At 56.6% G+C, this 22,689-nt stretch overlaps 2 protein-coding genes across 3 annotated transcripts; both read left to right on the top strand.

Annotated features, from left to right (window-relative positions):
* Positions 1 to 722: 722 nt before the first annotated feature.
* On the top strand, positions 723 to 17,195 carry SZRD1 (SUZ RNA binding domain containing 1). 2 transcript variants are annotated; one of them, XM_054647808.2, is made up of 4 exons: positions 723 to 834; positions 11,671 to 11,720; positions 13,697 to 13,948; positions 15,212 to 17,195. In XM_054647808.2, exons 1-4 carry the CDS (start codon positions 784 to 786, stop codon positions 15,312 to 15,314), a joined length of 456 nt encoding a protein of 151 aa, XP_054503783.1. In that variant the 5' UTR covers positions 723 to 783; the 3' UTR covers positions 15,315 to 17,195. The 2 variants fall into 2 exon arrangements, with proteins under 2 accessions (XP_054503783.1, XP_054503782.1); XM_054647807.2 differs by having other exon boundaries at positions 13,694 to 13,948.
* An 841-nt stretch (positions 17,196 to 18,036) lies between these two features.
* Positions 18,037 to 22,688, top strand: NECAP2 (NECAP endocytosis associated 2). Its single transcript, XM_054647695.2, has 8 exons — positions 18,037 to 18,225; positions 19,021 to 19,121; positions 19,201 to 19,305; positions 20,121 to 20,202; positions 20,737 to 20,845; positions 21,196 to 21,358; positions 21,478 to 21,553; positions 21,848 to 22,688. The coding sequence occupies exons 1-8, from the start codon at positions 18,125 to 18,127 to the stop codon at positions 21,894 to 21,896; spliced, it is 786 nt and encodes a 261-aa protein (XP_054503670.2). The 5' UTR covers positions 18,037 to 18,124; the 3' UTR covers positions 21,897 to 22,688.
* The last annotated feature ends 1 nt before the right edge of the window (position 22,689 follows it).

The following is a 22,689-nucleotide window of genomic DNA, read 5'->3' as shown; positions in this document are numbered from 1 at the left end:
AGCTTTAGGCTTAAATGAAGAGGCACCAATTGGTTGGAAGGACACACGGACACCTGGATGTCTGCAGGAGGAACCAGAGGCTGGATTGGTGGCTGAAATAGCTTAAATTTGGAGAGAGATTTGTCCAATAACCCAAAATTAGGTGAAAACGCCTCAAAATTAAGAGAAAACACCCTAAAACTAAGAGAAAAGACTCGAAAATTTAAGGGAAAACAAAACTAAAGAAAAACAAACAAAAATGCCTGAACATTAAGAGAAAGTACACCAAAATCAAGGAAAAACACATCAAAATTAAGGGAAAACTCCTCAAAATTATGGAAAGCACACCAAAATAAAGGGAAAATAGCTCAAAATTAAAGGAAAACTCCTCAAAATTGTGGAAAGCACACCAAAATCGAGGAAAAACACCTCAAAATTAAGGGAAAATCCTCAAAATTGTGGAAAGCACACCAAAATCGAGGAAAAACACGTCAAAATTAAAAGAAAACTCATCGAAATTGTGGGAAAACACAGCAAAATTAAGAGAAAATATCTCAAAAGGAAATCACGCCCAAACTGAGGGAAAACACCTCAAAATTTAAGGAAAACACAAAAATTAAAGGAGAACGCCTCAAAGCCCCGCCCTGAGCCGGGTCCTCCCGGCCGCCAGGGGCCGCTGTGGGGCCCCCGCCCCGCCGCCGCTTCCCGCCCTTTCCGCGCGCTGCGCGTGCGTTGCCGGGCGCGGGCCGGCGGGCGGCGCGCGCATGCGCGGGCGCGCGGGCCCGGCGGCGGACGGGAATTAAAATGGAAGATGAGGAGGTCGCGGAGAGCTGGGAGGAGGCGGCCGACAGCGGGGTGAGGGCGGCGGCGCGGGCCGGCGCGGCGGGCCCGGGGCGCCGGGGGGGCGCGGGCGGGCAGCGCGGCGCTGCTTGAGGAGGCGTCGGGACGCGTCCGGCGGCGCGGCGGCCCCGCGGCGCTGCTAGGCCTCTTAAAGAGACCGCGGCCTCGCTCGGCGCGGGGGGCTGCGGATCGCCCCCAGCCCCGCTGCTCGCCGGTTCTTCGGTCCCGCTTTAGGTCCCTCCTCGGAGCGGCTCCCTGCCCGTCCTCCGGCCCCCCGTGTGCTCCTCGGTGTCCAAACCCCCCTCGGCGCGGCGGGGCTGCGGCCGCGGGGGCTCGGCGGGGTCGCGGCCCAGCCCCGCGGGAAGCTCCGCTGGCCGGAGGGGTGGAGCAGGAGGGACGAGCAGAGCCAAAATGTGCGAGCCCGGCGTGGCGGTGACCCTGGCGGGCTCTGGGGGCAGCGGGCGCACACCCGAAGGCCTTTCCCCCCGATCGGAACGTGCTCCGTCACTCGCGCAGAACGGGGAGAGTCCCAGCCCGGCCCCTGGGGCTCGGCCCCGCTTCAGCAGCGGCTCCGGGGCTGGATGGGCACCGTGTGTGTCACGCTCGGGGACCCCGAGGGCTGCGAGTGCTGTGCTCGCAGATCAGCCCTGCCTCAGCAGCAGTGTGGGCGGGCGCGCTGCTCGCAGCGAGGGGAAACTCCGCCGGGCAAACTCTGCTTGTGGCGAGTTCCTCGGGGTCGGGGGGATCAGAGGGCAGCGGGACCTCCGGACGGGGCCTCGGTGAGGAGCCTGGACGCCACTGTGGGCAAGGGATTGGGTTACACCTGGCCAGAGCCAGGGGAGCAAAATAGAGCCTGTAATTGAATGCCCGAGAGGGGCCGGTGCCAGGCTGGCAGCGCAGCCGCTCGCCCGCCCCTCGTGCCCGGCTCGGAGATAATTCCAGCGCTCCATGAAGGGACACGGCTGGAGCCTCGGGAGCCCATGACTGTGGCCTTGAGTAATGGTTTAAAATGGTCCTGATGCTCCAATCCTGCCATGGAGCGTCCTCCCAGTTTGTCCTTCCTGATGGTACCTCCCAGGTGCTTTTCCTTAGAAGGAGAAATCCCTGTCACTTGTCCTTTCTCACACCCATTTCCAGTCCAAACTGCTGTGCTCGTAACCTCAGGGGTGCTTGTGCTGGTGAGCAGGGAAAACAGGGAGATTCCCTGGGGAATCACACAATCGTTGGGGTAGGAAAAACCCTCCAGGACCATTGAGTCCTCCCTGTGCCCAGTCCTCACCTTGTCCCCAGCCCAGAGCACTGAGTGCCACCTCCAGGCCTTCCTTGGACACCTCCAGAGATGGGAACCCCAAACCTCCCTGGGCAGCCCCTGCCATGGCCTGAGCACCCTTTCCATGCAGAAATTCCTCCTTGTGTCCAACCTGAGCCTGCCCTGGCCCAGCCTGAGGCCGTTCCCTCTCCTCCTGTCCCTGTTCCCTGGGAGCAGAGCCTGATCCCCCTGGCTGTCCCCTCCTGTCAGGGAGTTGTGCAGAGCCACAAGGGCCTCCTGAGCCTCCTTTGCTCCAGGCTGAGCCCCTGCCCAGCTCCCTCAGCTGCTCCTGTAGGCCTGGCAGGAGGAGCAGCTGCTGTTGCAGTTGTTAGGCTCTGTATGCCTGAGGAGCAGTTGGAGGGGTGTGGGAAGCGAGCGCCTGTGCAGGCTGGGAGAGGGGCAGGAGCTGCCCTGGGCCAGCCCTGGGGGTCAGGAAGGGGATCTCACTCTGTGCCTGGCAGGAAGGAGCCCTGGAGCTGCTGGTGGTGCCTGCAGGAAGTGGATGCTGACAGGATGGGTCACAGGAGAGCTCAACCTCCCCTTGTCCCGTGGTTCTTGTGGTCCTGATGGATGCTGCTGCAGCTGGGGACGTTCAGGTGCCCCAAAGTCACAGCCACAGGAGGCAGCAGGTGGGCACAGAGCAGCGAGGGCAGGAGGAGGCTCTGCTGTAGCACCAGCAGCAACTGCAGCTCCTCCTGAGGGACAGCTCTGATCCCTGCCTGTGAGCAGGGACAGGAGCCAGGGAAGGGCTGGAGCTGGGCCAGGGGGGTTTGGGTTGGAGATCAGGAAAGGCTCTTCCCCAGAGGGTGCTGGGCACTGCCCAGGCTCCCCAGGGAATGGTCCCAGCCCTGGGAGCTCCAGGAGGGTTTGGACAGGCTGGGATTGTTGGGGTGTCTGTGCAGGGCCAGGGCTTGGGTTTGATCCCTGTGGGTCCCTTCCAGCTCAGGACATTCCCTGACTCTGTGATTTTCTTCCATCCAAGGCAGCACGAGGTGGATCCCAGCATACAGGAACAGGGTTTGGCTGTCCTGGTTGGTGCTCAGGAGGAGGCTGCAGCAGAGCAGAGACACCAGGGAGCAGCTCAAACACATCCTGCTGTGCCAGGACACAGGGAATGGGCAGGGTTAGCTGGGATATTGGGCAGGAATTGTTCCCTGGCACAGGGTGCCCAGAGCAGCTGTGGCTGCCCCTGGATCCCTGGCAGTGCCCAAGGCCAGGCTGGACATTGGGGACAGTGGAAGGTGTCTCTGCCCATGGCAGGGGTGGCACTGGGGGAGCTTTAAGGTCCCTTCCAACCCAAACCATTCTAGGATTCTGTGATGCTGATACTTCCCACTGTTGGGTGCCTGAGTTATTTAATTTTTTTAGACCCTTCAGCACACGAGGGAACAGTAGAGATGTAGCAGGAGATCCATGGTGGGTTTTATGGGATACATTATCTGTGTCCTAGCGTGTAATTTTTTAATATTCCACCCACAGGGTGCTCCTTGGGAAAGCAAATACATCAGATTTTTAGTTCTGGGGGTTTTTGTTTCTAGCTTTTGGTGAGGCTGAGAACTTCTGCTCAAGACCTTAAGGAAGGTTTGTCAGCAAGAGGCAGCTCTGGGCCGAGCAGAGATCCCATGGCCTCCTAATTAAAATTCACCTCATTTTTCTCTTGCAGCTCTCCCAAATCAGGCACCAGGAAAATCTTATTAGGTTGAAGAAAACCCCCCAAAACCCAAGCCAGCTCGATTTGGTCAGTCAGGGAGCTGTGGAACAAATCCTGGTGGTGTTTGGGTGTTCAGCATGGCCTCTGTTTGTGTTTTGCTCATGTGCCATCAGGACTGCCCCAGACACGGAGCAGCTCCTTGGGAATGTGCCACCCATGAGTGACCATGGCAGGCAGGGCCCCCTGTCCCAGGGCCACAGGGTGCAGCAGAGCTCCGTGGGTCCTCTGGGTCATTGTCACCTCCCTGGTGTCCAATTAGAGCCCTGGAATGTCTGTGGAATGGGGAGTTACAGATGGAAACCAGGCTGTGAGTAAAGTCTGAGTTAGGAGTAAGGGTGGGAAGGGCTTCAAAGGCCAGTCTGGGTCAGAAAACACTAATGAGCCTTAATTCCTGGTTTGTTTTTGTGTGGTGTTGTGTGGCCCAGCTGACAAACACAAATCAGAGGTCAGTTGGTGACCTCAGGCCTGTTTACCTGGCTAAACCAATAATTAAATGTTAGATGGGAAGCTGGGCTCCAAAACTGGAGTGTATCCATGGTCATGGGTGATCCTCAGCTTGGAATTGGTGCTTGGCAGGTGGATTCATTGGTTACTCATTTGCCAGCTAAAACTGGAGTGTGTCAGAGTCTTAATCATTGATTTCAGGTCAGAATCTCTTTCAGTTTCATCCCAAGGGGGGAGACAGCTCTGATCCCTCCCTGTGAGCAGGGACAGGAGCCAGGGAAGGGCTGGAGCTGGGCCAGGGGGGTTTGGGTTGGAGATCAGGAAAGGCTCTTCCCCAGAGGGTGCTGGGCACTGCCCAGGCTCCCCAGGGAATGGTCCCAGCCCTGGGGCTGCCAGAGCTCCAGGAGGGTTTGGACAGGCTGGGATTGTTGGGGTGTCTGTGCAGGGCCAGGGGTCGGGTTTGATCCCTGTGGGTCCCTTCCAGCTCAGGGCATTCCGTGGTTCCCTGCAGGTCAAACATTACTCTGGCAATCCTAAACAGGTTAAAATCCCATGGAATTAACCTCCTTGTGTGTCGTTTTCCCCCTGGAGTTTGCAGACTGAGCTCCCAGCTGCTGCCTGCAGCCCCTCCAGTGTCCCTGGGAGGGGAGAACCTGCCCTGTGTCCTGGGATTGGCCACTCTGGGTGGATGGAGCAGCCAGAGGCTGGGAATGCACTTTGGCCTGGCCTGGGGGCTGTCCCCAGCTTGTGTCACAGCGCTCAGGGAGGACAGGGCTCCTGAGGTGCCAGGATGTCTCCTGTCTGTCACACGTGAGGGTGCCATGGGTGTCACCTGCCAGGCTCTGGGTCACTGCGTCTGAAGGTGTCAGCTCCTGTCACTTGGAGGTGCTCAGTGGGGTTGAAGTTCAGGTAGAAGGGAAATATCTTGGAGTGTGACACTGTGACCTCCCTGTGCTAATGGCTGCTGTGGGCAGAGGCCACACTGACGAGGTTGGGCTGTGCAGGAGCTGTGTCTGTGAGGAAAATTGGGTTTTGGGGCCAGGGCTGTGAGGGAATCCCAGAGTGGTTTGCAGGGACCTTAAAGCTCATCCCATTCCATGTCCTGCCACGGACAGGGACATCTTCCAGTGTCCCAGGCTGCTCCAAGCCCCAATGTCCAGCCTGGCTTTGGGCACTGCCAGGGATCCAGAGCTGCTCTGGGCCCCCTGTGCCAGGGCCTGCCCTGGGAACAATTCCTAATTCCCAATATCCCATCCATCCCTGCTCTCTGGTAGTAGAAGCCATTCCCTGTGTCCTGTCCCTCCATCCCTTGCCCCCGTCCCTCTCCAGCTCTCCTGGAGCCCCTTCAGGCCCTGGAATGGCTCTGAGCTCTCCCTGGAGCTTCTCCTCTCCAGGTGAGCATTCCCAGCTCTCCCAGCAGAGCTGCTCCATCCCCCTGATCCCCCTGGAGCCTCCAGCAGCTCCAGCTCCTCCCTGTGCTGGGCCAGGGCTGGGGCAGCTCTGCAGGTGCTGAGGGTCTCAGAATCCCCCCTCCCCTGCTGCCATGAGCCCAGGATGGATTTGGACTTCCCACACCAAAAAGATTTGGGGCAAACTTTCACCAAATGTTTGCTTTAGGTGCTGTAACAGACCCAAAAAAATCTTGAAACTGGGAATGGAAGTTTCTGTTTCTGCTGCTCGGTGTTGCATGGGCAGAGGGAGGTTTGTTGGTAAGAAATGGGAAGTTTGGAGGTTGGGAATGAACAGGGGGAAGTGAGGGTTGGTTTGGGGATTCTGCAGCAAGGGAGAAGGAGCTGCTGCCCCACTGAGTGCTTCCCCCAGCCCTAAAAATCTGTGCTGGGAATGTCCTGTGGCACTGCCAGGCTTGTTCCCAAAAATGCTCCGTGTCCTCAGTGCCTGGTGCTGAGGAGCAGGATCTGCCATGGAGACACAAACCCCTGGGGCTGTCCTGGGCTGCCACTGCCAGGCCTGAGCCTGGCAGAGCGACTGGGAGGACTGATTAATGCAGCAGGCTGATCCCCAGTAGCCTCAGGAACTGGAGGGTTGCAGTAATTAATAGATTAATTTCGCTTTGGAGGAGAGAAATAGGTGAGTAAGGAGGAGATCAGGGACTGCCCACGTCTGTTCTTTCCTGAGGGTGTTTTGGGAAGCAGTTCCAGGTTCAGGTCCCCATCAACAGCTCTGCTGACCTCAGATCTTAAAACTTGCTTTTATTTCCTAAAGAAAGGAACATCAGCCAGGCTTTGGAGTTTGTCTCTGTCAGGAATTGCCAGAGCAGCCAGTGGTGCTATGAGGAGCAGACAAGGCTGTGGTTTTGGGAGGATCCAGCTCCAGCTGAAATTCACTTGTTCTGGGGTTTGACATTCCATGTTATTGGGGTGAGAAGGGGTAGAAGGTTGTGCTGGGAGCAGATACAGCAGAGAATGTGGTTAATGGTTTTCCAGAGCTTTGGAATGTTACCAGAGATCCAGGAGAGCACCAGGACTGCTGTCTGTGCTCCGGTAGGGATCTCCCCTGGATTTCTGCAGAGGACTTTTGGAGCAAGAGGGCGGATAGCACCTGGTGTAAGTGATTGACACCAAGTCTCTGCCTTCCTCGCACCTTCAGTGGAGCTCACTCACTCACCTTGGGGTGAAAGGCAGCCAGAGGGAGCTGCCAGTGTTTGCTGTGCTTGGAGAGTCCCGGCTGGCAGGGATGGGGACGATGCTCACAATGTGTGTGTCCAGGGCACTGCATGTATTCCCAAATGTGTATTCCCAAAAGGTTTCTGGCCAGCAGCGTGGCTGGCTCAGGCCCCTGTGCTTCCCAATATTCTGGATTTGCCTGGGAATGTGCCTCCATCCCCTGGAGGGCTGTCCCTTCCTGAAGGATGCATTCCTGGGGTGCTGAGGGTCTCCAGCTCACCAGGAGCACCCCCAAGGTGTCAGCTGAATTGCTGGGTGGCTCTTTGGGATGCCAAGCCACAGGAATGTGGGATCTGAGCAGCAGCTTCGTGTCCTGGGGTCCATGTCTGCATTCCAAGGGGGGTTATGGATCCTGCTGGCTGTTTTCCTCAGGGTAGGGGTAGGAAGGGTGGCTGTGGTGGGGCTGGAGCTCAGTTTCCATGACGTCCTTGTCCACAAATGCAGCCTAAATGTCAGAGAACAGAATCTTCTTCAGGCTGTTTGTTTGGGTCCTGTTTGGCATCCACAAATAATAGCCCTAAAAATAGGCTGGTGAGATTCCTTCCTAATCTTTGGGGAGGGGGTTTTGCTCTTTGGGGATGTGAAGCAGGCTTGGTTTTTGGTGATGCTGATAAGTTCGTGTGGGAAGGGGGAGCTGAAAGAGCCCCTCAGGTGAAGGACACCTGGGGTTTGTCCACAGTGACCTGTCCAGCTCCTCAGATGCCCCATCCAGCTGTCTCTGCAGACAGTTCATGCCTGTGGTGCTTGTAGTGCCTCTGGCACTTGCCCTCAGAGTCAGCTCCTAATTTTATCTCCTTACCCACACGGTGACAGCCAGCGTGACACAGCAGAGGAGAGGGGGTGACATCAGCAGACGGATGGATCCATGAGGAGCAGCAGCAGGGATTTGATTTTAATTAAAAATGAGCACTGCCAAGGTGATTCTGCTTTTAAATTGGTGCAGTGATCCCTGTCACGAGCTGTGAGGCTGCTCAGGGCTGGGACTGTGTCTGCACGTGGTGTTCAAACACTCCATTCCTACAATTCCAGACATCCTAGTAATGAGCACTGAGCTGCCTGGAAAATGCAGAGTCAGTGCCTGTGTTTAGAAGAAAACACAATTTCTGACACACCAAGAGGTGTGTGAGGTGGGGAGCTGCTTTTGGCCATCTGTTTAAACACAAAAGGAGATTTTTCCTTCCCAAAAGTTCAGTGGATGTTTGGAGGCAGCTGGAATCCCCTCAGCAGTGCCAGGAATTCTGTGGATCCTGCAGTGGTTGGGGTGGGTGTGATTGGTGTCAGGGATTGGTTTCTGTTATTCTGCCAAGGTCCCTGCGTGTGGAGGAAGCCTCGTGTTCTGCAGGGAGCACAGTGCTCCCATCAGCTGCTGAGGCTGGAATTTAGGGGATATTTTACTGCTCCTGGCTTTGCTCCCTGTGCCAGCCTGGTGTGGGCACAGGCCCAGGGCAGGGCCAGGCCCCTGTGCTGAGGCACCTCCAGTCCTGGACCCCTCAGTTCAGGAAGGACCTGGAGGGGCTGGAGTGTGTCCAGGGATGGGAATGGAGCTGGGGAAGGGGCTGGAGCCCCAGGAGAGGCTGAGGGAGCTGGGCAGGGGCTCAGCCTGGAGCAAAGGAGGCTCAGGGGGCCCTTGTGGCTCTGCACAGCTCCTGACAGGAGGGCACAGCCAGGGGGGCCGGGCTGTGCTCCAGGGAACAGGGACAGGAGGAGAGGGAACAGCCTCAGGCTGGGCCAGGGGAGCTCAGGGTGGACATCAGGAGGAGTTTCCCCATGGAAAGGGGGCTCAGGCCTTGGAACTGCCCAGGGAGGTTTGGGGTTCCCATCCCTGGAGGTGGCACTCACCAGGCTGGGGACAGGGTGGGCTCAGTGATCCAAGGTCTTTTCCAGCCTCCATGACCCCGTGTGATCCCTGGTGAGGAGCTCCCCAAGCACACAGCACTGGTTTATGGTCCAGCACCACGTGTTTGCTCCCTGACCACTGCCAGTTTTGGGGGTTTGGAGACAAAGGCACCAAGAATTTTGCTGGAAGTGACCTGCTCCAGAGTGGGAAAAGTGAAACAGGCTGTGGAGGAATTGGGGAGGTTTTGAAGGATTCCTTGGAATAAGTTTTTGTGTTGAGCAGAGCAAAGAGCTTCATTTTTCTGTGGCAGGGGAGGCTGCAGGCTGTGGTTGGAGCGTGTGGGGCTGTCTGGCAGCGCTGGGGCTCGGTGACAATGCCATGAATCACCTGTTCTCAGGTGCTGAGGTGGAGGTGACACCCTGCAATTGCAGCATCTCCCAGTCACACCATGGCTGTGCAGCCCTGGGGCTCAGCTCAGAGCCAGCAGAAGTGCAGGAACAGCCCTGAGCTCAGCTCAGAGCCCCCCAGCAGTGCAGCTCAGCTCAGAGCCCCCAGCAGTGCAGGAACAGCCCCAGGGCTCAGCTCAGAGCCCCCAGCAATGCAGGAACAGCCCCAGGGCTCAGCTCAGAGCCCCCAGCAGTGCAGGAACAGTCCTGAGCTCAGCTCAGAGCCCCCAGCAGTGCAGGAACAGCCCTGAGCTCAGCTCAGAGCCCCCAGCAGTGCAGGAACAGCCCTGAGCTCAGCTCAGAGCCCCCAGCAGTGCAGGAACAGCCTCAGAGCCCCCAGCAGTGCAGGAACAGCCCTGAGCTCAGCTCAGAGCCCCCAGCAGTGCAGGAACAGTCCTGAGCTCAGCTCAGAGCCCCCAGCAGTGCAGGAACAGCCCTGAGCTCAGCTCAGAGCCCCCAGCAGTGCAGGAACAGCCTCAGAGCCCCCAGCAGTGCAGGAACAGCCCTGAGCTCAGCTCAGAGCCCCCAGCAGTGCAGGAACAGCCTCAGAGCCCCCAGCAGTGCAGGAACAGTCCCAGGGCTCAGCTCAGAGCCCCCAGCAATGCAGGAATGTGACTTTTGCCAGGCCACCTCTCCTCTGCTGGGAAGGAGGCAGCAGAGCAGGGCCTTCCCCAGGGCTGCCATGTGGCTTGTGACCCCTCTGTCCCAAAGTCCCAGCTGAGGGCTCAGCAGCCCTGTTTCTACTCAGTGTGAAATGGTTTGAGGAGCTCCTCAGTGTGTTTCCCCCCTCTCCACCCCATTTTCCTGCTGTCTCTCTCCCCCGTGTGCTGAAGTATTTAATGGGGATATTCCAGGAGGGCCTGGGTGAACTCCTGGAGGCTGAAAATGTGGTTTCAAGACCACAGTGACACCTGGGCTGGCTCAGTGAGGAGCCAACCCCTTCCCCTCATTTGGCTTCTGCTGTTTGCCACCAGCTGCTCCACGGCATCTCCATCCTCTGCTTTTGGGATATCCACTGCTTTTGGGGAGGGCAGGAGGCAGCTCTTACACATTTCCCTCCCTCCTGAGCAGCACTGGAATGGGATTTTCCTCCCTCCCAGTCCCCTTGAAGAGGAAGGAAGCTGCCTGCAGGTGTTTGTCCTCCCCAGGAGGCTCTGCCTTGTGAAGCTCTGCCTGGTTTTGTTACCTCCCAGGACAGGGTTGGGTGAGGAAACTCAACCTCCCACCCACCTTTCATCTTCCTGAAATGATTTATTCCCTTCTAGGTGGAGGCTGCTGTGGCCTGTATGACCAACAGCCAGCACTGTGGTTTGGCATCTTGTAGTGACTTGTGCTCCTTCCCTGCTCACAGGGTCAGGGAATTTCTGTCCAAACCCGTTCCTTTCCCGAGCTGTGCCCGCTGTGGTTCCTGCAGCCAGGCCTCAAAGCAGAGCAGCTGCCTCCTGCCACAAGTTTGGAATTTCCTTCTGTAGTGCCAGTTATCAGCTGGCTAAACTAGGACACTCTCAGGTAGTGTTTTCCCCCTTCCTTTGTGATTAAATCAAACACAAAAAGCTGCTTCGGAGCTGTCGTGAAGATCTAAAAATTGTGAGGATCTAAAAATACCGGCGGGGTTGGGGCAGGTCGCCTGCAGGGGGGTGGAAACCTGGCTTTGTCCTCCTCCTTAGCCGAGTTTTCTCTGTGATTGCTCTGGTTGCAACACCTGGCCAGCTTGGCAGAGGTGGCTGCCAGCCTCGGGCAGAGCTGACACGCTCAGACCCGGCTCTGTGGGTGATGAACGCGTCTCTCTGCCCATGGGTGACTCGCTGGTGACTGCAGGTGTGGAAAGGCAGGGAGCAGCCCAGGGAGGCTCCCTGGTGCGTGTGGGGCAGGGCAGGGCCTTCTCCTGGCAGGAATGTGGCCCTGCTGGCCAGCCCTGCCCCTGCCTCGGGGCTCTGGGCTCGGGGCTCAGCTTCCCTGGATCACCCTGGCTATGGCCACTGCTGCTCCAATGCCCAGCAGGTTTGGCCTGATCCCTGCCTGGATCCAGGAGTGCCTTGCCGTGGAATTGCTGGGCAATTGCTGTGGTTTCTGTGGGGTTTTACCCTCACAGGTGGTTTTTTGCCAGCTGAGGTGGTTAAAATGAGCGATGAGCGCCCCGCGCCGGATCCACGGCCTGCTGTGGGTGTGCTGCTGGTTACAGCAAAATATTCCTGGTGGTTTGCTTTTCTCATGGGTTATCCATGGTGGCTTTGCTTTTCTCTGCCTCTTGATTCCCAAGTCATCCTCAGATGGAACCACACACTCCCTCCCCCCTTTACAGATCGGTACTGAAATTGAGTGTGTGCCCAGACAGGCTCAAACTCCGACCTCCAAACTGAGATTGGTCTTCATTTTAATAAAAAACTTTGTGGTTTTACTTTTCTCTCCTTCTTTTCAAGGAAATAGACAGACGGTTGGAAAAGAAGCTGAAGATCACACAGAAGGAAAGGTAAAATCCTGATTTTCCTGAGGTGCTGTTGGGACAGCTGAGGGCCTGGGGAGTGGGAGCAGTGGGGAAACAGCTTCAGACTGAGCGGGGAGCGCTGGGTTGGGGCTGAGAATCAGGGAATCCCTGTCTCCGTGCCACTAGGTGGCCCTTTGGAGCCGCGGGAGAAAGCTGAGAGTGCTCTGATTTCAGAGCCGGCTCCTCCAGACTGGATGAAGCTCCAGCTTGGGGGAAGCCGTGTGAGAAAGAGGGGAAGAAATGGGTGAGTCAGGTAATCCCAGCTCCTGGCTCTGGACTGACTAGCTGTGTCTTGCATCAGGGAGAATTTCTTTTCCTGCTTCCTTTGGGCCTGGGCAGGGCTGTGTTATTTTCTCCTACCAGAAGCTTTTTTAATCGTTGCTGATGAGTCCTTTGTTGTTGGGTTTTTTCCCCTTTGATTATTAGAGAATCATGGGATTTATCCTCTGGGAGTTCCATGCAGAAAAGGGACTGTAAAACATTCAGATGGTGAGCTGGGGCCGAGGCTGGCTCTGAGGAGAGAAATGGCAGGGTTGGAGTGACAGGCTGGGTGTCCTGGTGAGAGGGGCCCTAGAAATCCTTGCAGGGAATGAAGTCAAGGTGCTTATACCAATATCTTCTACTAGAAATGGTAAAGTGTCGCAGACATCTTTTATGAAAAATCCTTTCCTTAGGATTTTTCCTCCCGAGAAGCTGAGAGGCCTCAGGAACAAAATGTAACCAATGGTTATCTGCTGCTGTGGAATGCAACAGGTGCATCTGGGATTGGGCTCATGTGGTTGTTTCTAATTAATGGCCAATCACAGTCAGCTGGCTTGGACAGAGAGTCTAAGCCACAAAACTTTATCATTCTTTCCTATTCTATTCTTAGCTAGCCTTCTGATAAAATCCTTTCTTCTATTCTTTTAGTATAGTTTTAATGTAATATATATAATAAAATAATAAATCAGGCCTTCTGAAACAGAGTCAGATCCTCGTCTCTTCCCTCAACCTGAGACCCCAGTGAACACAGTCACAGTAAAGCTCTGCTGAAGGAACAGGAGCAGTCTGTTCCTGTTCCTTCAGGAGAGTTTAATGGTGTCACACACAGCAGGGACTGATTTTCCATCTCTTTCTGAGCTAATCCACTGCTCCTCTTCAGAGTTACAACTATAACAAGGCCTTTAATTATTCCAGGCTGCTCTTAATCACAGGAAGGCCATCTGAGCATGAGGAGTTCACACGCCAGGCTGTCACTCTGTTTTTTTAAGATTTTTTTAAGCTTTTTAATGTTGACATTTTTGTAGTGAACTTTCTCACACACTTTTTGTAAATAACTCATTGTTTTGCATTCTTATATAGAAGAAGAGAAAGTTGATAAACTGTTGGTTTGACCAGTGTCATTGGAGAGGTGGCACTGTCACCCTCCAATCCACTGGCACTCTTGGAAAACTATAAATGTTAGAGTCAGAAAATAAACTTCCCTTTTTCCTTCACTGTGACCGTGGTCACAAGGGTTTTCAGGATGAAGAAGAGACGAGAATGTTGACTCCATGATCAGAAGGCTTGATTTATTATTTTATGATATATGTTACATTAAGACTATACTGAAAAGAAATAGAAAGGAAAAGGTTTCTGAAGAAACTAAGCTAAGAATAGACAAGAAAGAATAACAAAGATCTGTGTCTCAGACAGAGCAAGAGCCAGCTCTGCCATGAGTGGTCAGGAAATCCAAACACCCACAGGAGACCAATCACAGGTCTACCTGTTGCATTCCACAGCAGCAGATAACCATTGTTTACTTTTGGTTGCTGAAACTGCAGCTTCTCACAAGGAAAAATCCTAAGAAAGGATTTTTCATGAAAGATGTCTGCGACACTTCACCTTAAGAACAGCGGTGTGCGCTTGTGTTTTTTCATGTCCTATAGCGACACCGGGCAGCAAACAAGCACCAACCCCTTGTTTTTCTTGCTAAGCAGCAGAAAGTCCAAATCTCCTCCCAAAGTGCCGATTGTGATCCAGGACGACAGCCTTCCCGCGGGGCCGCCGCCGCAGATCCGCATCCTGAAGCGGCCCACGAGCAACGGCGTGCTCAGCAGCAGCCACCCCGCCAGCCGCCCCGCCTTCCCCGTCAAATCGCTGGCACAGCGCGAGGCCGAGTACGCCGAGGCCAGGAAACGCATCCTGGGCAGCGCCAGCCCCGAGGAGGAGCAGGAGAAGCCCATCCTGGACAGGTGGGAGCAGCCCCGTGGGCCTGGGGAGTTCCTGCCTGGCATTAGCAGGGGGTGGGCTGCTTGGGGGGTGCAGCAGGGCTGGCACAGAGAGAGGGGGGCTCTGTTAGAGCCTCAGCTAGGTGGGAGTGAGGGAAGTGCCTGGTAAGGCCATAAACCATGGAATCATTGAGGGTGGAAGAGCCCTCCAGGATCACAGAGTCCAGCCATTGACTGGCGCTGCTGTGTTCCCCATTAAATGTGTCCCTGTGCCACATCCGTGTGCCTTTGGAACACTTCCAGGCATCCAGTGGCAGCCACAGCTTCTCTGGGAGTCCTGTGCCAGGGAGGAATTCTTCCCAATATCCAATCCATCCCTACCCTTTGGCAGTGGGAATCCATTCCCCCAGGCTCTCATCCAGAGTCCCTCCATCTTTCCTGTTGGCCCCTTCAGGCGCTGGAAGGCCCCAGTTAGGTCACCCCAGAGGTTCTCTGTTCTAGGCTGACCAATGCCAATTCCCCCAGCCTTTCCTCACAGCAGAGCTGCTCCATCCCTCTGATCACCTTGGCAGGCTCCTTGGGACTTGTTCCACGTCCTTCCTGTGCTGGGGACCCCAGAGCACCTGACAGCATTCCCGTGGTGCAGGGGTTTCCCCAAGGCACTCGGAATTCCACACCTCATTCAGAATTCCACACCTCATTCGCCTGTCCCTGCTTCCGGTGTCCCCGCAGGCTCAGTTCTGTCCCCACAGGCTCAGCTCTGTTCCCTCTGTCCCTGTAGGCCCCAACAGTGTCCCCGCAGGCTCAGTTCTGTCCCCACAGGCTCAGCTCTGTTCCCTCTGTCCCTGTAGGCCCCAACAGTGTCCCCGCAGGCTCAGTTCTGTCCCTGCAGGCTCAGCTCTGTTCCTCTGTCCCTGCAGGCTCAGTTCTGGCCCCTTCTGTCCCCGCAGGCCCCAGCAGTGTCCCTACAGGCTCAGCTGTCCCCCTCTGTCCCCGCAGGCCCCAGCAGTGCCCCACAGGCTCAGCTGTCCCCCTCTGTCCCCACAGGCCCCAGCAGTGCCCCACAGGCTCAGCTGTCCCCCTCTGTCCCCGCAGGCCCCAGCAGTGCCCCACAGGCTCAGCTGTCCCCCTCTGTCCCCGCAGGCCCCAGCAGTGCCCCACAGGCTCAGTTGTCCCCCTCTGTCCCCGCAGGCCCCAGCAGTGCCCCACAGGCTCAGCTGTCCCCCTCTGTCCCCGCAGGCCCCAGCAGTGCCCCACAGGCTCAGCTGTCCCCCTCTGTCCCCACAGGCCGCCGCGGATCTCGCAGCCCGAGGACAGCCGGCAGCCCAACAATGTGATCCGGCAGCCGCTGGGCCCCGATGGCTCGCAGGGCTTCAAGCAGCGCAGATAGAGGCGGAGGCGCCGTTCTGCCGGCACGGACACACGGACCCGGGCCAGGGGACCTCCCGGGGTGATTTGCACTGTGACCCTTTTGCTCTGCCCACTGTGACCTTCAGCCCCACGCACTGTGACCTCCCCTCTCCACCCACTGTGAGCGGCCGTCGCGGCAGGGCTGTCCCCCCGTGCGGCCGGGGGACACGAGGGGCCGTGCCGGACTCGGCCGGGCGCAGGGAGTCGTGCGTGTCCCACTCGGGTCGGAGCGAGCGCCAGCAATAACGTTTGTTGTACTCCAAACCTGGCATTTAAGGAAAAAAAAAAAAAAAAAAAAAAGATGGGAAGCCTCCCCAGCCGCACATGTTGTCCTCATCACTTCCAGAACGAGTTCTGTTTCCAAGGATTTTAGGTTCTTTTATTTGGTTTACTGTTTGTTTTCTGTATCTTGGATCGGCGGAGTGCGTGGGAAGGGTTTGAGCCGTTTGTTAGAATCCAGAGAGGTAGCTGAGTGTTCCGAAGGGAATTCCAATGGATTTCCATGCATGTGATGGCTTGGGGATGACAAGCTCATGTTTCTCCTTCTCCATTTCACTGCCATGGAAGCGAACTCCTGGATACCCCCAGGTACCTCGGAGTCGGACTCAGTTCACATCCTGCTCCTGTTCAAGCTTGGCTCCGATTCCCTGCTGGCTTTGAGGAGAAGCTTAAAACACATGCTTTTTGGGTTCTTTTGTGTTTGGGGAGAAGGGAATGCAGAGTGACCCCGTGCAAATGCCTGCTGTCTGGCCACGGAGGGCCGGGCGGTGAAGAATTAGGGAGATGTGAGGAGGAGGAGGAGGAGAGGCTCCGGTGCCGCTGCGGCTGTGACGTCGGGCAGTGGGATATCCCGAGGGGCCGGCCCGGCGGCGCAGGGACGGTACAAGCTCTCCTGGAATGGCAGACCTGGGAACCAGACCAGCCTTGGGGAAAGCCTGGATGATTCCCCCATCTCCCTGGAGGCAGCGAGGCTTCAGGGAAGGGATTGTCCTGCTCCAGCTCCTGGGAAGAGGACGGGGAGGCTGCTGCTCCCCAGGAATGGAGATGTTCCCCCCCCTGGATGAAGCTGAGGATCACTCGATATCAAGGGATTGGATGAACACTAAATGCTCTTCCTGGAGGGCCAGGACCTGGAGACCTGGGTGGTTCCTGATGGATTCCTGCATCTGGGTGCTGCCTTCAGTGGGTTCGAGGGGGAACGAGCCAATCTTGACGTGCACGAAAAGCCCTGTGTGGAAATGAGGCTGAAATCCCACAGAAACGGGAAAATAGAAACTACCTGTGTATCCAACCCCCGGAACCTTAACCAGCTCCTCACAGCTGGTTCCGGGTGGGGCGGGATTCCCCCAGGATTCCCCCTGGGATCCTGGGGACTTTTGGGGGATCTCACTCATCCCCTCAGCCTGGGGGCCGGGATGAGCTCCGGGAGGGAGCGGGAGGGAGAAGGCCGTCAGCAATAACTGTAGTCACTGCGCCTTTCCTTAATTATTCCTAAAAATAGCATCGAATAGCCAAAAACCTCCCAAATCTGCCGGATTTCTGGTGCCACATCGCTGCCTCCTCCGTGGCTGGCACCGAGATCCCAACTCCGGCACCGAAATCCCTTTTTCCAGCACTGAAATCTCCTTCTCCGGCCGCTCCTGCTGCGTCCCGGCGCCAGGACACGGTGCCCAGGACACGTCCCGCCCGCGGGCAGGGCTCGGCGGCGTTCCTGTGGGAAGCGCCTTCATCCCGAGGAGGGGGAGGATGGACGCGGTACCCGCGTGTTTCTGCCCCCCAAAAAACAAAAAAACAAAAAAAAACGTGCGCCGGAAAGAAAACGTTTTATAAATTGTATTTTAAATAAATGTCTTTAAACTTTTCACGGCTTTATGGCTCCCTCCTTTTGTCCCCGTGTCTGCCAGGGGAGGCTTAGTGGTGGCAGGTGTGTAAAAATCTGCCAGGAAGGTAAAATCTGGGAGCTTTTGCCCATAATTTCACCCAAACCCAGGGGATTTTACTCCATTTTTAGGGTGGTTGAGAGGAGTGGTCTGAAGAGGGTGGGAAGGGCAGTGCTCCAAGGGAAGATGTGGATCCCAAGTGTGGATGTGAGCGCTGCCTCTCCCTGGAGGAGAAAAGCAAATCAGTTACTTGAACTCATTTAATCGAATGTGATTATTTTGTTGCTCTGTGCTGGGCTCCCCCCAGGTGTTGTGCTCCATAATGTCCATAGAAGGTGCTGGAACTTCCTGGGGTGAGGAATCCGAGAGCTCTGGCAGCTCCTACAGCCCCTGGCTCCCTTGAATTTGGAGGATTTTTAACTAATTATTTATAAAATAAATAATGCAAACATATAATGTTAATAGAGAATATAGAAATATTAATATATAGAACAAACAATAATAATATATAATATATTATACAACCCAGTATCTAATACATACATTTTACATATCACATATATATCATAGAACATATAATACTATCATATATAGTATATAACGCTATAATAGAAATAGATAGAAATAGTAGCAGGCTCCACTATCTGATTTATAAATTTATAAAATTACTTGATTTATAAAAGCAGTGAAACCTGCCAGTTTCGTGGCTCGGAGCCCAGAGCCGGTTCCAGTTCCCGCAGCAAACTGGGACCGGTCCCTGCAGCGCCCTGCACCGGGTCCTCCTGCTCGCTAGGGGGCGCCGCGGGTGCGGAAGCGCCTCTCTCCGCCCCCTCCTGGGCGGCCTGAGGCACCACCGAGGCATCCCCGAGGTACCATCGAGGCGGCGGGGCACAGCGGCGGCGGGGCCGCGATGGCGGCGGAGGCGGAGGAGGAGTACGAGTCGGTGCTGTGCGTGAAGCCGGCAGTGCTCGTGTACCGGGTACCGCCGCGGGCCTCCAACCGCGGCTACAGGTGGGGCCCGCGCCCGCCCGCGGGGTGTCAGCGCCTCCTGGCGTGGGGGGGCTCGCCCCCTCCCTGCGGGGTTTGTGGGGTCCGCTCCTCATGAGGTGTGTGGGGTTTGTGGCTCCCAGAGGTGTTCGGGGTCTCTCCCTCCTCGTGGGGCAGCAAGAGCTGCCCCTCATGGGGTATCTCAGCCCTTCGGTGTGAAAGCTCAGCCCCCGTGGGTTCCCTCAGGAGGTGTCTGTGCCCCCATCCCCACCCCACCGGGCTGTCTCCGTCCCCCTGTGTGTTTTGGGGTTCCCACCCCGTCAGTGACCCCCAACCCAAGCCCGGCCTGCCACAGCCGCCTGTCCCTAACGCAACTTCGGCTCTGGAAACTCCGCGGAAAGGGAACCGAAACCTCCCGCGCAGCTCTTTCCTGCTCCCTGCCCAAACGCAGCAGCTGTTTTGGGGTGAAACGAGCCATTTTGTGACAAACGCCACTGTCCCCACCCTGGCCCTGTCAGCAGGCACAGGAGCTCCATGGGTGCCCCGGGGCAGCACAGGGACTGTGGGCGGCACGGGGGCTGTGGGAGGCACGGGGGCTGTGGGCGATACGGGGGCTGTGGATGGCACGGGGGCTGTGGATGGCACGGGGGCTGTGGGCGATACGGGGGCTGTGGATGGCACGGGGGCTGTGGGGCAGCTCGGGGGCTGTGGATGGCACGGGGGCTGTGGATGGCACGGGGGCTGTGGGCGATACGGGGGCTGTGGGCGGCACGGGGCCTGTGGGAGGCACAGGGCTCAGGCTCCCCTCCTGCTCCCCAGGGCCGCGGAGTGGCAGCTGGACCAGCCGGCCTGGAGCGGCCGCCTGCGGATCACGGCCAAGGGCAGCACGGCCTTCATCAAGCTGGAGGACAAGAGCTCGGGTGAGGAGGATCGCGGGGCTCCGGGCGAGCAGCGCTGCGGGCTGGGCCCGGCGTTACCCGGCCCCTTGCTGTGTTCCAGGAGAGCTCTTTGCCCAGGCTCCTGTGGAGCAGTTCCCCGGGGTCGCTGTGGAGGGCGTGACGGACTCCAGCCGATACTTTGTCATCCGGATTGAAGATGGGAACGGTGCGTCCGGCACAGCCGCGGACCCCGCAGAGCCCTCGCTGCTCCTGCTCGGGAAGGATTCCTGCTTCCCATGGCGGAATGTTCCCTGCGCGGGGGCAGAAGGAGGAGCTGCCTCCCTCCCACGGCTCTGACCTTGGCCAGGAAGAAAAACTCTTGGGTTTGGCTGCTCAGCGTTGGCAGGAGGATGCAGGAACACCCCCCTGCTGCCAGTTAATTAAAAAGCTGTTTGTACTGTGCAGCCAACGAGGTCAAACACCTGGAGATGCCTTTGGAGAAGGGAAGGCTCTGGAGTGACCTAATTGTGGCCTTCCAGTCCCTAAAGGGGCTCCAGTAGAGCTGGAGAGGGAGTGGGGATAGGGGCTGGAGGGACAGGAGGACACAGGGAATGGCTTCCACTGCCAGAGGGCAGGGATGGATGGGATATTGGGAATTAGGAATTGTTCCCTGTGAGGGTGGGCAGGCCCTGGCACAGGGTGCCCAGAGCAGCTCTGGCTGCCCCTGGAACCCTGTGTAAAAAGCTTCTGATTTTTTACCCTGGCAGTGTCCAAGGTTGGAAGGGGCTTGGAGTTACCTGGGATACTGGAAGGTGTCCCTGGCCATGGAATGGAATGAGATTTACAGTCCTTTCAACCCAAACCATTCTGGGATTCTGTGATCCCCAGTCCTGTGGCTCAGTCTCCAGTGTCCCAGCTCCCTCTGGAGGCAGCACCAGGCACGGGGCTGTGCAGAATGGGATATCCCATCCCATCCCATCCCATCCCATCCCATCCCATCCCCATCCCCATCCCCATCCCAATCTCCTCCTCCCTGCCCAGGCCGCCGGGCGTTCATCGGGGTCGGCTTTGTGGACCGAGGAGATGCCTTTGACTTCAACGTGGCCCTCCAGGACCACTTCAAGTGAGTTTGTGCCTCTCCCTGTGTCCTCTCAGCTCTGTTTTTGGCAGGTCTCCTCCAGGAGAGGTGGAGAAGTGGGAGCTGGGCTGGGCAGCTGTGGTGGGAAGAGGAGGGAACTTGCAGCTCTTCCTCTCTCCAGGATTTCCCAGCCTGAATCAGCAGCGTCCCAAACTGGGTTTCCCAAGTTCAAAACTGGGCATCCAAATTCCCACTCCAGATTCCCTAATTTACTTCCTCTGCTTCCTGTATCAGCTGTAAGGGACTGCCCTGAGGGGCTGCTCCAGCTGCTGGGGATGGTGGGGTTTTGGAATTTTGGGGTTTTGGGGAGGGATGGATGGACATGGTGCTGGCTGGGGGATCCATGGGGCTCCAGCAGCCGCTGCTGGGAATCTTCCCCTGGGTGCTCCCTCAGGTGAGGTCCCAGCTCACACCTTTGCAGAGCTGCTGCCACAGAGGGATGGTCCTCAGCAGGATTTATTTGTCTGGGGGAGCCTGGGGTGGGCTGTGTCTCCTTTTCCATGGATTTAATTCCCACAGGTGGGTGAGGCAGCAGAGCGAGCTGGCCCGGCAGGCCCAGGACCTGGAGCAGGGACCCAAACTGGATCTGGGCTTCAAGGAGGGACAAACCATCAAACTCAACATTGCTGTGAGGGCCTTTCCCAGCTGATTCCAGCTTTTCCTTTGGGTGCCATGAGGAAGCAGCAGCTCCTCCCTAAAATCCCTGGGCATGGGCTCAGGGCAGAGCCCGTGGGGATAACGCTGCCTGCAGGGATTTGCAGGGGTCGTGGTGCAATCAATTCCTGCTGCCAAAACCAGCCCTGTGGGATCTGGGGTAAAATCCACCCCTCCTGTGACCCCTTTGGGTGCACCAGCAGTGGGACATCACAGCAGTGCAGGATTTTATTCCCAAATTAAAACAATTCGTCTTCCAGGGTTTTCACACTCTGTCTTTGGATTTAAATGCAATCCCACCCAAACTTCCTGCTCTCCTTTCAGAACATGAAGAAAAAAGAAGGAGGGACAGGGAGCACCAGGCCACGTCCTGCAGGGCCTGGGGGCCTGAGCTTGCTCCCACCACCCCCTGGAGGAAAATCCAGCTCTGGGGAGCGCCCGGCCCTGCTCTCCACGCCTGCCCAGCTCCCAGGAACCCCCATCACAGGTCTGTGCTCACCCAGAGCTCCTGAGGGGCTGCTTCATCCATCCAAGGGGGGAGGCTGGGAATGAGAGTGGGAAATCACTCCTGCTGTTCTGTTTCCTCTCTTCCTGACTTTCTGACAGACTCCCTGTTGTCCTGGCCTCAGCCCACTGCTGCTCCTGCTGCTGATGTCTGGGGAGACTTTGCCAAAGCTTCAGGGTAAGCAGGAGAGGGATTTGGGGGGAGGTGGATGCCCCAAAACTGCCTGGTTTTGCTGGAAAACCCCACTGGGGTGGGGGCACTGCTCCATCCAGTCCCAGCTTTGGGGTTCAGAAGTGGCTCTGCCTCTGTGCTGCCAATTCCCTGTGTTTGGGTCCACGGGCACTTCTTGCTCTGCTGCTCCAGGAGAGTTTTGGGGTGCTCCTGGATGACCCATTTGCAGCCCACTTTCCTCCCTGGATGCCTTTACCATCTCTAAACACCCTTTTCCCCCCTGTTTTTCCCTCTCTCTAGGTCAACTGCCAGCCAGGCTCAGGGTAACACTGGCTGGGTTCAGTTCTGATCCCACCTTCACTCACCTTTCCCCACGTGGGTGCTGGGATCCTCAGGATTCTATGGGACCAAAGAAGCAGCCTCAGGACACCTCACTCCTGCCCTTAAACCCACCCAGTGCCAGAATGCTGGAATAAGTGCCAGAAGGAAACAGCCACGTGCCTTAAAACACTCCACACCCAGGATCCTGGGAGACCTTGGAGGCTTCTCCTTTGGGAAAAACCATCAGGTCCCTCCCTCTCCTTGGTAAGGAGGGAGAGCTCAGATTCTCCTCAGAGATTCCTCTGCCTTCTGCTCGTGCTTTTGGGCTGGATCAATCCTTCCCTGGGCGAGGAGCATCCTCCTGGATCCACTCAAACCTTTCCCTGCCAGGATGCCAAGCACCACCTGGATTTTTTTCTGAGCACTTAACCGGGATGTGGGGAGCCTGATCCCGGTGTTTCCATGCTGAAATTCCTCATTTCCTACTCTGGGAAGTTTGTTTTTCTCCTCCTCTCTTTTGAAGACACGATTTTTTACTCATTTCCATGGACATTTTATTAAGGACAGAATGGAGCCAAGCTCTTGGACAGAGCTGGGGTTGAGATCCCTCTTGAAACAAATAAATATTTTCTTACCTATTTATATTAAGGCTTTTCCGAGTACGAAATCCCATTTATTTTTATCTGACCCTTTGGATTTTCCTTTCCATTTCCCACTGGATAATGGGCATTTTGCTTTCAGAGCTTTCCCCTGGGCCTGGCAGCGAACCCAGGTGAGAATGTAACGCTTCTGATTGAACAATAAAACGGTTTTGATGCCAG

This window comes from Agelaius phoeniceus, chromosome 24 (genome assembly GCF_051311805.1).
Source record: "Agelaius phoeniceus isolate bAgePho1 chromosome 24, bAgePho1.hap1, whole genome shotgun sequence".
Taxonomy (NCBI): domain Eukaryota; kingdom Metazoa; phylum Chordata; class Aves; order Passeriformes; family Icteridae; genus Agelaius; species Agelaius phoeniceus.
The sequence above is the reverse complement of the archived record's forward strand: the minus strand, read 5'-3'. Positions and strand labels throughout refer to the sequence as shown.